At 39.3% G+C, this 15241-nt stretch overlaps 1 protein-coding gene across 1 annotated transcript; it reads left to right on the forward strand.

The window, feature by feature from the left end:
* The first annotated feature begins 1780 nt into the window (after window positions 1–1780).
* Window positions 1781–10801, forward strand: naaladl1 (N-acetylated alpha-linked acidic dipeptidase like 1). The gene is made up of 19 exons (XM_056376703.1): window positions 1781–2184; window positions 2602–2774; window positions 3091–3212; window positions 4331–4450; window positions 5029–5221; window positions 5436–5529; window positions 5629–5733; window positions 6363–6448; window positions 6544–6663; window positions 6747–6832; window positions 7199–7262; window positions 7494–7561; window positions 7642–7733; window positions 8199–8292; window positions 8619–8700; window positions 8959–9132; window positions 9257–9344; window positions 9460–9552; window positions 10367–10801. Exons 1-19 carry the CDS (start codon window positions 1979–1981, stop codon window positions 10542–10544), a joined length of 2238 nt encoding a protein of 745 aa, XP_056232678.1. The 5' UTR covers window positions 1781–1978; the 3' UTR covers window positions 10545–10801.
* The last annotated feature ends 4440 nt before the right edge of the window (window positions 10802–15241 follow it).

Below are 15241 nucleotides of genomic sequence, written 5' to 3' on the forward strand. Positions count from 1 at the left end.
CTAGCTACGCTTTGATCGGGCCCTTCCCTGCAAGCTCCGTTTCCTGTTCACCTGACTTCCGATATTGTCACAGGTGTGAAAAGTTTTCGCGTTTGTTTGATCCCCATTTTAAATTTTTTTCGGCTGCTGTTAGTCATGTTATCTTGGAAAAGACTTGGCCAGTGTCTGGGCCGAGAGATCCGGCTGAAGTGCGGTCAGTTGGCCCAAGACTAGTCCAACAACCAGCAACCCACAGCCAGGCCTTAAATACACCACACGTGCCAGACTCGGCCCATTACCTGTTGTGCCATCCAGAATGGCTTTTATTAATTTCCTGCTATTCTCTTAGATGCAGGACAGGAACGGATTTCACGACTGCTCTTTTATTAAATGACAAATTTACACAACATGAGATTTCACACTCTCATGGACACAGAGAGTAAAGCAGCAAACATGAAGTCCAGAAAAAATGTTCTAAATTCATCCAGCAGATGTGCATGAAGTTCAAGTTACTAATAAATAAATCACACAACATTCATAAACATACAGTTTGTTCATTTTAAAGCAATAATAAAAGCCTTAAATGGCACATATGTTATTCCTGTGCCCAAGAAAAGCTCCATAGATTAACACAAGGGGCACTGACTTTGTTGTAGTACCATGTATATTTCATTAAAATATCTATTAAATGTCATAAGTACAAATGAAAATGTGGAATGCAGGGATTGCATTAGTCTTTTTAACTGAATTCCCCACATTAACAGCTATTGAGTGTTCATCTGTCAAACTACTGAAGTTATCTAGTTGATATTACTTAAATTACTGCCCTAACCCCATAACTACAGTAGCTGTGTAGTGTACCCCCTAACAGGTCTCATCCAGATTTGAATTGGATATAAAGTTTAAGATTTGAAACACTTTTGGTGTAAGAACATTTTATGGCCTCACAGCATCAGAGCTCCATTCTTTGTTACAGTGCAAACTGGGATGACATTTCCCATTTTAAGGTTCTCCCTTTGGTTTCTAACTTTAGAGGACAGTGCTGCATGTTTACAAAAATTCACCAATCTGTTTTAGGGGGCGCAGGAATGAGAAATGGGAATTCTTAAAAAGGGGTTGGATTCTCCTTTAAATGTAAAAATCCATGATTATAATATATTGTTCCATCCTCAAAGCATCTGGTGCAGAAAAATAACAGGCTAAAACAATTAATTTTCAAAGACTTAACCTGCTCTACAGTGACAATATTCTAATATAATATGTAAACAGCGACCACAGTCCATTGCATTTACATTTATATGTCACTACGCTCTTTTGGGGAGAAAATGAAAATGCAGTCTGTCAGTCCTCTCATCAAGGCAGGTCATCAGTCAGGACATCACTTCCTCGTCACTTGTTTGTCTGTCTGGGGGAGTGGCAGCGGCTTGTTTTACCAGGGCATGAATGACACAAAGATCCACTGTGATATGCAGTATTTAGTGTTATTGGAAACTTTGGGGATGTGAGGACGAGTTAAACAGAAATCTTTTAGAGCAGTTGAACAGCTTTAGAGTTTATGATCAGCAATATTCAAACTCTTTTTGTTTTATATTTTCTTCTTTGATTGGAGGACATTTCCAGTGATAGACGTGTGGAGCTGAAAGCAACTGAATATCATCTGGAATTCAATTATTTATCGCACACTCACAGCGTGAGTTTGGACATTTAAAATAAATGGATTTACACCCCCTCACAAGGGTTAAAGTCCATCCCATCTGCAAACAGTAATGAGTAAACCTTACAATGATATTGCCTCCTTCTTATGGGAGGTCACTTCAGCAGCTGCTCTGATTTTGCAGGGATCATTTGGGAATCAGTTGCAATCACTCTCTCTTACCTAATGGATCTATAAGCAACACTACCAAAAACTTTCTGACATTTGGACAAATCTCACTGTCAGACACAAGATTCAGGTCCAAAGAGGAGGTGAACTATTTTCTTAGAGGAGCTTATCCCAGGGATGAGAATGATAAAGCAGGTGTTGATTGGGATTGTGTGTGGCGCTGTCATACTGACCTCCGGTATCCTAATCGGCCACTTTGGTATCAACAAAAGCAGCAGCTCGGGACCAACCTGGGTGAGGGATGTGGCGAAGGACGTGGACGAGAGTCTCATTGAGATTTTCCTGTCTGAGGTGGACAACATCCAGATTCAGGAAAACTTAAGGTGAGTTGATGAATGATCAACGTGATTATGTTGGTCACTCAGTCATCCTTTATCTCATTTCATTTGTTCAAGTGATACAAAAAAAAGTGAAAATACAAAGACAAAAAAGGAAAAATATTGTTTGTTTGAGTAAGAAAAAAAGTGGATTGTACAAAGATTTCAACCTATTAAGACTTAAAGGAGGTTTATTTGGTTTTAATAGTGAAGTGTCTCAGTCTAAAAAAGGCTAATCTGTATTCTTATGAGATCCAGTGGGATTCATTTAGCATCATGAGATTCTTTGCTACAACATGTAGGGTTATACCTGTAAAGCCGTGGATGCTTTATCATGTGTCATGATCCCTTTGTTGTTTCCTCAAGGAACCAATTCACACATTATTCAATCAAACTTTTCTTTATCCTCTCGTTCCTCCACAGGGAGTTGACAAAAGTGCCCCATATGGCCACAACAGCTGGAGATGAACAGACAGTGCAGTTTATGCTAAAGAGATGGCAGGACCCCGAAACTGGTCTGGATGAGGCCTGGAGAGAGGAGTACATGGTCTACCTGTCCTTCCCTGACCCCAAGAACCCCAATAAGGTCACTGTAGGTGAGTCAACAGGCTAATCAGTGTGTTGGGTTGAAAGTTGAGATGTTCGCGCCATCTCTACTTTTTTTTTGTCAGAATCTGTCATTAAGCATATTTTTAAAGCACTGGTCTAAATAAAATAAAAAAACACATTTAAAGGAGCTCAAGATTCAAGATTAACAGGTTCGTAGCGACTGAAACTTTACGTTATAAGATGGCGAGTCAGTCGGCTTTCCTTTGTGTGTTTTGCTGTATGATTTACTGCGGTGAAACATACAAACATAGTGAGTTTCACTTGTTTACTAGCACACCAATCACCATGTGTTGCTCATTTCAGTGAGCCCATCTGATGCTGTGCTGTACACCGCCAGAGAAAAAGAGAAGACTTATACTCCGGACCAAGATGATCCTGATGTGGTTCAGCCATATGCTGCATACTCCCCAAAAGGAAACCCAAAAGTAAGGAGAAAAGAAGCTACATACACACATGTACTGTATCTTAAACTCTGTTTCAAGCTCCATTAACGATCACCGAGCCCTCGCTACAGGGCTCTGTAGAGGGATTGATCATTACAAATCATTACATTTAGTTAGTAAATGTTGTTATGCTTTAATTTGATCAGAGTAATTTAGACTGTAGTCACTCCATAAACAAAAACGTATCTCATCTGATGTGCATCAGAAAGGTATTTCTCATTTCCTATATATTATTTAATAATTTACTAATATATATATATATATATTTTTTTTTTTTTGCCCTAGGTTTGTTGAAGGGGAGATAAATAGACAAATAAAAAGATAGATTGTAGATAGAAGTGTTTGTGGCACTTCATGTTTTAGTAAAGCACACATAATTTCTGGGAAATAATTCACTCAATGTATAGAAATCACATGATTGTCATACTGGCACACACACCTCGTGCTTATCTGTCATAAACTTTCTTAATTTGTCATACCTTCTGTCAGAGATATGGGGCATTTACTGCATCTGTTATTCATCTTCTTTATAGGCTCTCAGGAACAATATACTGTGGCAATACAAGAGTTTGCAAGTGATTGAAGATCATCCAGGAAGAGCAGGAAACTCTCAACACAATAAGCAAATAAAGAATGACACTGGATAGAATCAAGTGTAAAAAAAACAACTAGGTTGGATCATTTTTAGCCATTTAACTCTCTGGTAGTTTACTGGTGCCGCAAAACTTTCCTAACAGATATATCACTTCTTCAAGGCCAAAACCTTTTGTATGTCTTATCAGGCACTGATAACATTACAAGCTGTGATGTAAACTGAGTTAATAAAACAATAGGGGCCCATCTGTTAAGAAAAGGCAGACTGATAAATAACATTACTATCTGTTTTATATTAGAGGCGAGGTTGAGTGTCTGATAAAATACAGTGTATATATTTCTTTGGGGAAATAATTGGGGAAAGAAACTACACAAAAGGAAGCCATTAGCCATTGTTTAAGTTTGTGGTATAAAAAGATCACATCACCTTGTCCTGCTGTCAGTTTACTGGCTTCCTTCTTGAATTGCTGCTGTTGACATAGTGCTGACTTTTCTGATGGTTTTAGGGGAAACTGGTTTACGCCAACCAGGGGACACCAAGTGACTACAAGCTTTTGAATGAGACAACCGACCTGAGAGGAACCATTGCTATCACCAGATACGGAGGAGCAGGGAGAGCAGCTAAAGTAAGCTGTTTATCAAGTTTGTGCTTTTTTAAAATAAAGATAAAATAGGTACAAACTGTTCAGGAGAATCAAAGCTTCTGTGCCTAAAGTGGCGGTCACACGCTCCTGAGCGTTGCATGTCTTCATCAATACAGTCAACACCTATAACTTTTAACAACACTTTTTATTGAGACAGTTAAAGGTTTGGAGGACAACCATGTTATAATGTCACAAGTTTACTGTCCAATAAATCTAAACCAAACTTGTTTTGAGTCTTTGCAGAGAACTGAGATCATGTCAACTGAAGATACCTCACATCATATTATTATTATTATTATTATTATTATTATTTTCATTATTATTTTCATTATTATTATTATTTTCATTATTTAGTCAACAAAACCCAGAACACAAACACAAATCTGAAATTCAAAAATTAAAAGGTTTGGGTAAGTGTGTGTGTCACACGAGCAGTGGCTAGTTTAATGGCCATCTGTAAAACAGTGGTTGTACTGGGAAGTTTCCAAGTAGGAATGTCTGTTACACTGAGTTAATTGAAAAGATAAATGTTTACCAAATGCCGTGTGCGTCTCTTCCAGGCCATCAATGCAGCACCCTACGGTGTCATTGGTGTACTCGTCTACACAGACCCTTTGGACATCAACGATAGTCTCATGTCAGATGTGAATGAGACGTATCCTCACTCCTGGTACATGCCGCCCTCTGGTGTGGAGCGAGGATCCTTTAACAGTCGCTATGGAGACATGCTCACGCCCTACCTGGCTGCTAAAGGTAACTAGTGATGTAAAAATGTACAGTATAAAAAACAGTGTTTTTCTTCTTTATTGTGTGTTTAGTCTGTTACTGCTGCACTTTAGCTCCACCAGTCTCTGAGGGGGGACTTTTATAACAGCTACACATAAAGATAAAATCAGGTCATTTCTACTTTTCCATAAATTCTTCAGAAACAGAAACATAGATTTACTTATGATTCACTATTTTGCAGAGGAAACCTACAGAATTCCAGTCGAGGACATTACAGGAATCCCTCCTATTCCAATTCAACCAATCGGATTCGAGGATGCCTACAAATTAATCTGGTCTGAGACAAACTTGTGAACTTGTGTAATTGATACAGCCCAAAATAGTTGATTATGAACTAATTCTAACTTTTTTTTTTTTTCCTCCGGGCATTTCAGTGAGCTGGGTGGAAAAGCTGCTCCAGCTGCATGGCAGGGAGCATTCAAGTGCACCTACAACTTTGGCGGTCCAGGGTTCAAACTTACATCTGCTTTCAACAACAGGTAGTCAACAACCAGCAGACACCAGATGCACTGAAATCTGAACTTGGAGGAGTAATTATTTTTATTGAGCAATGCAACTGGTTCATCAAAATGACTCGTGAGTAAATGGTGTTACAACAGCGAGGAGTGGCTTCATATTAAATTTCAACAGGGAAGTAGAAAAGTCTTCCATATACAACAATAAACACAGAACTGGTGGAGAGAAAAGATGAGTCTCCAATGAACTGCTTTGTCACTTTACAAGTTACTAAGACGTGTCAAGACGACCTTTCAATATTAGCTCTTGACTGAAAACAGCTTTTGCTTGTCTTTACTGTCCGGCTTTCTGTTTTTATATCGCCCATTTATCCTTTTGCTTCGATTGTCAAAACACTTTGTAAATTCTGTTTTTAAAGGTGCATTTAAATACATGTATTATTATTATTATTATTATTATTATTATTATAAGTTATAAAGTATTTTGCTGCAAACCTGCATCCACTTCAAACAATCACCTATTTTTCTTCACTTTTCAATAGCATATTAGGCCTTTGACATCTTTGAGAGTAGAGAGTAAAATTACATTTTCCTAAATACATCTTGGTGGAGATGAAGCAGCAGTATTGCAGTGTCTCTCCTCCTTGTTCCAGTGATGTGAAACTGGACATATTTAACCATGAAGAGGTGAAGAACTCCTCCAATGTGATGGGAGTTATCAGAGGGAGCGTCGAGCCAGGTGAGACTGGTGACTCAAACCAAATTGGCCATATGATGTCATCTGTTTTAATCTTGCAAATAATCTGCGGCTGCTCCGTGTGTTTATTTCCACAGACAGGTATGTGATCTATGGGAACCACAGGGACAGCTGGGTTCACGGTGCCATCGACCCGAGCAGCGGGACGTCGGTCATGCTGGAATTGAGCAGGGTGCTGGGAAAGATGGTCAAGCAGGGTGAGAAGAGTGATGGTTTCTGATTGTATCTTACTGTAAATGGTGCTGGATGAAAAGCTCATTTCTGTTCCTCTCTGCGGCAGGCAAATGGAGGCCTCGCAGGTCCATTATCTTTGGAAGCTGGGGAGCAGAGGAGTTCGGCCTGATTGGGTCTGCAGAGTACACAGAGGTGATTTACAATGAATCCACAGGATTAGACATGATACCAAGCAAGCGAATGTGAACATAACTGTACTTCTAAATTGTTTGTTTAAAAGCTATATCAGTTTTGACTTTCTTCCTTGGTCCGGCATAACCAAGTAACTTATGTTGGCTAATGTTAGCTAATGTCAGCAAACTTTAGATGAATACTCCTGCGTAACATACATCACTGGGTCATTTTTCTGAGTTGATCACTCCTCTCTACTTTTGCTACTGTTACATTAAGTTTACATTTATTCCATAATGGTCAGTAGAGTGGCAAATGACATATGTTGCTTTAAGTATTGCTTGTATACTTAGCTTAAATCTGACTTTGATCTTGTCTTTTCTGCAGCAATACTTCACCAAGCTGAGCGAACGCACCGTTGCTTACATCAATGTGGATATAGCTGTTTTTGGTAAGATGCTCCATCTGCACTAAATATCTAGCAAATGCCTTGAAGAGGTGTCACTCCCTGGTTACTCTTGGACAAAAGCAGCCGTACTTGATGGACACAAAATGTTAATTTGATGAAGAAGAATTCCTGCTGCTGTAGGTTGTGTTCACTAACCATAAGTCTTGTGCCTTAGAAATTGAATAGTTAATAGTGAGGTTAATCAGAAATACCCATTCATCCTCCACTCCTCAGCCAATGCCACCCTCAGAGCTTCAGGGATGCCATCGGTACAGAACGTCATCTTCACAGCAGCAAAACAGGTTAGGTCTTCAAAACAATGTAATTCAGGTGTTTAAACTTGACCAGGACCCTGTCACATTAAAGTGTGTTTGTTCTCTAGGTGAATGCACCTGGACTGGACTCCACGTCTGTGTACGACAACTGGGTACGATATTCAAACAGGACAAGCCCAGTCCATGGAACCATTCCCAGGTAATGAACTGCAGTTAACACCTTTTAGAAATTTCCCACATCTTGCATTGCATCCTGGGAGAAATCCCCATAGAGTCAGTGAGTTTTTAAAGAAGAACTGGCTCATGACTGGACATTTGAAACAAAAGGGTTAGTTGGTTAACTGTTCATATCCTGATCAGATGACCAACAAAGGAAGTATGGTTGTGCAAAAGAGCGTACATGCTCAGCAACAACAGTAGCATGAGATGAGATGGACATGACAGTTTGAATTAACATCATTGCGGCTCTGTAAAGCCCGGTTCTTCCCTCCATACAGTACATTGTTTATTAACTGTATTGTGAGCAGATTTGCATCATGAATGTGTTTGTACTGAAGTAAACAGAATGTATCCCCAACTAAATCCCAGGTCTGATAATAAATCATTAAATTGTTGCTTTAAATCATTAAAATGATGGTTCTTGTTTTCTGTCTTCCTCTGATAGGGTGGGATACCTGTCAGGTGCAGGGAGTGATTACGCTGCCTTTGTCCATTACCTGGGAATCTCTTCAATGGACATTTCATACACGTATGACAGGGTATGAAACTCACTCGCCTCTGACTTAACAGATTTCTGTTCTGATGACTTTACTGTTGTATGTTGGATGTAGAAACACTGAATGGTAACAATAGTATTTTCAAATGATCTTCACCTGTGATAAAGTTTGATTTTTCCACCTAAATGTGTGGCCCATGTTAGGCGGGAGCAGCCAGCTCTCTTCATTTGTTTAATATATAAATAAAGAGATGAAAAGTTTTTAATTTCAGCACACACCTGTGAGGAGAAAATTCTGAGTCTGAATTGACCTGAGCTCATTTAGTTGGTTTTGTAACTCCTGTCATGTGGATATTTGTCTTCATACAGAGTAAAACAAATGCTCGTATATACCCTGCGTATCACACAGCATACGACACCTTTGACTACGCCTCAAAGTTCATTGATCCCGGTGAGCAATTCCGTCTCTCATGTTATCACATATTGGATTTTCTTGTACAGCCATAGTCGATGGTAAAAATCCCAGTCCTTGAATTACGTCTGTCATGGAGCTGTAGATTATACTTTCTTTTATGTTATATCTTTCATTTCATCTCTCAATTGGTGTATTTTAACAAAAAGCTTCTGATGACAACTGAAGAGACAGTAAAAATTTTCCCAACAATTCTTGTGCTGAATAACATCTAATTCTATCATTTCCCACCCTCAGGGTTCGTCAGTCACCAAGCCATCGCCAGGACAGCAGGAAACGTCCTGATCCGATTGGCTGATAGCCTGGTGCTGCCATTAAACTGTAGTGACTACGCTGAGAGTCTGGAGGACTACCTCAACACAGCAGTGACCCTATATCAACAACAACTGAAAGAAATGAATATATCCATGGGTAATGAGAAGACAGTGATGCAAGGGAACACTGCAGTACACAGCACACAGTGATAGAAATCTAATATCAGGTGAAAGTATTTCATCTAGGTTTTATGTTTAATTGTCATTTCATGTTGTTTCAGAACCACTGAAGCGCGCGGTGGCCAGCTTTCGCAGTGCAGCTGCTCATTTGGACCAGGAGATTCGCACCTCAGACCTGGCAAATGAAACGTAAGAACACAACCATACATAGGCTATACAGACGTACTGTTATCTCCTCTTCTGTATACATGGAAATGAATGCCAATCCCCCCCACACCACCTCTCTCTATCTCTCTTCTCTCAGACCGCTGAAGGTCAGAAGGATCAACGACCAGCTCATGCTGCTGGACCGAGCTTTCCTGGACCCTCTGGCCTTCCCAGATAAATATGCATACAGGTAAGAGGAGGATTTTCCCGTCTCGTGTCTGCACGCTGCATGCAAAATAGGGTGTAATTTGTTGTGTGCACTGTGCTTGACAGCTTCAGGGAAAATTATGCAAAAAGGTGGAGAAATACAGTTGTGTGGGAGGTCCACAGCTTTCACCCAGACTTAGGAATAATTGGATGGATTGCCATGAAATTGATGCCTTGACTTTTCCTCTAACTGTTGTTTTGAATTAGATGTCTTGACTATTGGATGGATTGCAATGAAATGATGCAGACATTCATGCCCATTAACTGTTATAACTTTGCTGATTTCTTAACTTCAGGTCAAATGTTGTACTGTGGTTTATATCCAAACACATGCAAAACTGATGATATTTCCATCATCCTCAGCTGTACTTTGTGTTAGGGTCATGAGCAAATATTAGCCTGCTAACACACCAAACCAAGATGGTGAACATGCTAAATACTATATCTGCAAAATATTATCATCTGAGCATGTTAGCATGCTGTCGTTAGCTCAAACCACTGTGCCTAAATACAGCCTGACAGAGCTGCTAGCATAGTTGACTCTTGGTTTCTGTAAATATTTCAATTCTCCACAATAAACTATTTTTTATTAATACCACATGGTGTATTGTTGAGGGTTCCCAGGGCTGAGTTTCTTTTTAAAAAATTCTGTCAGTGACTGTTATACTCCTCTCTTTAAGGCATTTAATGGATAGTGACAGTGACCATCTGCTTCATTGTGTCTGAGCACATCTCTGTTAACCATTCAGTCACCTATCATTGATATATCACTCTTATTTCTTTTTCCCGTCACACAGGCATGTTATCTGGGCCTCAAGTAGTGCCGGCAAGGCAACCTTCCCAGGTCTGGCTGATGCCTATGCCAACGCTGAGTCATCAGGTCAGTCAAGCGACTGGGACAAAGTGCATTACCACCTGTCAGTCCTGAGCCAGGCCATCGAGGGCGCTGCCCACACACTGGTTGATGTCATATAGATGAAGAGGAGGAACTGCACTCGCTCAGGGATTAAAAAAGAAAGAAAAAAAGACAATGAACTGCAGCTGATGAGCACTGATCAGCTGGGCCATAATACGAGTATTTATGGATGATACTAAGTGAAGTGATTTAGGAATCAATGAACAGAGCTCATCACCAAACAGTAACACGAATGTCTTTGTCTTTGCCACTGGATTATAATATTGAAATATTAAGAATATTTTTCATTTCCAGGCAATAAAGAAAAGCCAAAACAGTTGTTGTTAATACAGTTGTAGTTATTAAGCGCACTGTTTAAATTTCCTTTCATTTACAAAGGTTAAAAGTACCTGTTTTCTGCAGATTAATGATCTGTACTGTGGGAAACTGAATGTCTTTTTGCACAGGATCCATGAAACCATTCACAAAGAGAAGCCTCTGGACACTATTGATCTGATTGACATAAATATTCACCTCAGTAAAGTATCACACAGTAAAAGACATTGTTTAATCTTGCCATGTGCTGAAAAAAGACAAAGGTGTGTCTGTTTTCTTTAGAAAATCAATGACCAGCTCTTTGATCTTGGTTATGTCAAACATAATAGAGTATCTTCCTCAGTATAACCGAAGAGGATGGCTGAATATCTCCTAGTAAATGTTGGCATTACATGTAAATTGGTAAAATTGTGTCTAGACCAGCTTTGCAATGTTGCTGGTTGCATGTTAGTATTTAACGGTAAACTAGTTCATGTTTTTTCTATATAATTTTAAAGTAGCAATGGAATATTTCCAGAAACATTTCCTTTTTTTTTAGTGCAAAGATCTTTTGTATAGTTAATATTTATATGTTTTTGACATATGGTGGTATTTTTTCAATTCTTAAATCAAACAGAACATTTCTGTTTGAAAGATCAATGAGGGAGGATGACTTGCTGTTTTTTTGAAGAGACAGTTGACGCGTGTCAAGATCATTTCATCTGACAGGAACAAGAAACAGTGGTAGCCCTGATCCACTCGACTGTCTGGGAATGAGGAAAGCAGACAGACACTGCAGGGAAATTATAGGAAATGGTGCAGTGTAAGTTTACTGAGTTATGATCCAGAAGTTAATGGATCAATAACGGTATACAGCTGGAAAACTTTTACAAACACTGGTGCAAGGGTGTGTCATAAAAGCAAATGATCTAATATGCCAGGGTCTTTCTTTGAAAACATTTGCCATAAAAAGAAGCTGCACCTCATCAAAAACCTGCCTCTACTTTTTTGAGCATGAGTTGCATTCACTTGCAGATTGATGCCCTACTGCAGATCTGAATGTGGGGCTGCAATACCAGCGCTCACCACCAGGGGTCAGAAAACACTTTGAGACAGCCACAGAGGGCAAGTCGTTGGGACTGCAAATGTTGGTGTGACAAAAGTGGAGTGACAGTTGTATCTACAAACATAGTCATATCACCAATCTGTAAAGGTAACGTCATAGATCCACCTTAAGATAATGCTGTTAAGCCTGTATAATAGTGATGTATAAGTAAGAAGTGTGAACACAAAAAAGTCAAGGAGAGAAAGAAGAAGACGCATGAAAATCTGCTCTTGTCTGACTTCATGGGATCCTTCTACTCTGGCTCTCATGTAAACACTGGTCTCCCAGGGACTGCTGGTTTTATCTAGCCCCCCTCCACTCTGGTTAAAATTTACAGAGTTAGTCACACCCATCTGAGCCCTTCGAAGCCGCTGTAGAAACACAACTTAGGGGTTGCACTGGTGTGTAAATGAATAACTGTGTGTTTGTGTGGGTTGGTGGATGAGATTTGTGGGTGGATTCATTTATTTTTAACCTCAAAATAAAATAAGAAAGATAGGCTCCTTTGGTTCTTGATTGTTCTTATTGTTCTTGAATCACATATACTGCTACAATGTGGGTCAAATGGACTTAAATGCCATTCAGCAGCATTTTCCAGAAAACGTGCGAGTCACAAAAACTGCAACATTTATAAGTTAAAAGTAACTGGCAAGGACATAATGGACATGTGCAATACCTGTTGACAAGCAACCTAATATAAAACTGTGGCAGTATTTGCAGTTTATTTATTTATTTCAAGTAAATTCTTTCTACATTATGAGCAGTGTATTACAGGGAAAGACTGACTATTTTGTTGGTGAGATATATATATAGCTGTTCCTCAGTATTTTTAGCGGGGGAATATTTACAAAACATGGACTCTTTTCAGCAATGCAGAGTGAGTGACTTGACACAGTTTGACATTAATATTTGCAGAATTTCGCAGAACAACCAGAGACTGTCTGCTTGTGGCCACTGAGCAGTTTCAGTGGAGCAGCAGAAGCCGGGGAAGGAAACTCATTAAAGCTTAAGATTGCTCTCATGCCGACTTGTAAACAATCCGCAAGAGGGAATCTTTTTGTGACTGGTACTCGGCTGCTTTCTTTATTGTTTGTTATATTATGTGTGTTATCAGAAGCCAGAGTCTGACGTTATGCTTCCAATTTGTTTTTATCAAAACACATGCATGCACAATTAGAAAAGTTCATGCTAAGAGTGCGGTAAATAAACTTATGTAAGCTTGATGGAACATTAGCTTCTTTGTGAACTGATCTTGTTATTGAACTTTTCGCTGCAGATGATTCTCAGATGTTACACAGTGAACTAAAATATTGTCTTAAGTAGGGGCTGGATACTAGTTGACATATAAGCATTTATTTGACTTAAGTATTTTTTGGAATAAGATACTCTTTTGAAGACTAGATTTCAAGGGGCATGCCACCAATTTCACACATGAAGTTCAATTTACTTGTAATGGTTAGTATTATTCAGCCTGTGAAAACAGATGAATAATGTTTTGTGTGTCTCTGGAGGCGTTTTGTGAAGTTTGAAATTCGTTTCCTCAGACTGCATTTTTAAATAAAAGCGATTAAAAGCAAATTTGAAAGGAGCTATTTGTAAGTTTTGTTATTGCTACATAGCCAATGTTACCATTAACAACTGTTTACTTCACAGCCTTGCCAAGAACTTCATCCATTACTTGCATTTACAACACAAGAGGTTATAACATGCCCTCCAAGCAACGCCACTCTTTTAGGGCAGACTGGACAATACAGTGACCCAGTTTTGGAAAGTGAGCTAGCAAGCCTGTTAGCATGCTAACTTCAGTAGAAGAAAAGAACAAGAACAAGTTATAGAAATAGAAGTAAAACAAGAGGGCTGCTTTCACCCGCTGGGGACAGCTCTTGGCGAATAAACAAAGAAAGTCTGATGCTGAACTGACAATGTTTTTAGTAGACTGTACGTCAACAGCTGCTAATGCTAATGTTGGCTATATAGCAATAGCAAAACGTACAAATACTCATTTAAATGACTTTTTTCCAGACTGTAACATGAAACTCAAATGCAGGCTGTTCTAATTAAAAGTGTGTTGAAAAATATGTTGGTACAGGCTTTTCCAATTACAGCACAAAATACATGTTTTAGCTATGTTTTTTCTCTCTTTCCATACTAATCAAAATACCTAAAGGATACGAGGATCCTGTCAATACAAAGTGCTGATTTGATACCTGGCATATAATGATAAATAAGCAAATATTTTATATCGGGAATTGCTGTGGCTCTAAAATTGATTAGGCAGCCTGCCATGGCAGAATTAGTGTAGTTATGTTACATTTAATGACATTAATGAAGTAACTGTCTTCAGTGCTGAACAGTCACATCTGGATGATAACTGATCTACTTAATAGGGTCAGTATCTGTGCTAATACCAACCCATTGGAAATCTAAAGAGCAGTATCAGCAATGATGTGGTAAAAAACTGGGATGTCCTCAATGTCTGTCAATCAAAAACAACAAGACACACAGGTGCTACCCACTAATCGCAGTTTATTCTTTTAAATATACATAGACTTTTTCCCCACATTAAATACCCCTCCAACCCGCCCACCCGCCCACCCACCCTCAACATCCCTCCCTCCTCCCATTTCTTCCCTAACTCTCAATTCTCTGCTTTCTCTGCCCGCCCCCCTCCCTCCAGAGAGAAAGCTCGTCGGGCTGAAAAACACACTCTACTTTGTGCAGTATATTGCTTATTAAGACATTTGCGAAAACATAAATTAAAAATACTACAGCTCGTCTTTTTTTTCATTTTCTGCTCCAACATCAGACTGTTCTGAACAGAATAAAAAAAAAGATTAAAAAAAAGAAAAACAGCACAGTGTCCCTCAGTCTGGCTACATTAAAATGAACTGGATTCCCCTGTTTTTCATGACATGGTATGACCCTCCTGGCTTGAAGTCTACACAGTGGTCTGTACCATGATAAGAAGTGAAATTTATTCTTCAACAGACATCCTGAGTTTGGTCAAATCGTGTTGGTGTGGTTTTTATTTTGTGTTAAATGATAAGACATCCAATCAAAATGGCTGATTCTAACTCAGCCCTCACTTTCTCTAGTATTTGCGTCTCTGCTCACCTCCTCTCCGCTGGTCAGGAAGTGTGTGAGTGTGCGAAGGGTGGTGGGGGGTGGGGGGGGTGGTAATCATCTTGTTAATCCCCACAATCAGGGATGTGCTTATTGTTTGTGGCTTTTTGTCAGATCCAAAGTTGTGGAAATGACTGGTCCAATGAGGCGGCTGGAGCTGCAGGCAGAGTGAAGGACAGTGTGATACGGCACTAGAGGAAAATTCAGGTGTTTAAGTCACAAGGCATGCATGTT

This window comes from Seriola aureovittata, chromosome 5 (genome assembly GCF_021018895.1).
Source record: "Seriola aureovittata isolate HTS-2021-v1 ecotype China chromosome 5, ASM2101889v1, whole genome shotgun sequence".
NCBI lineage: Eukaryota > Metazoa > Chordata > Actinopteri > Carangiformes > Carangidae > Seriola > Seriola aureovittata.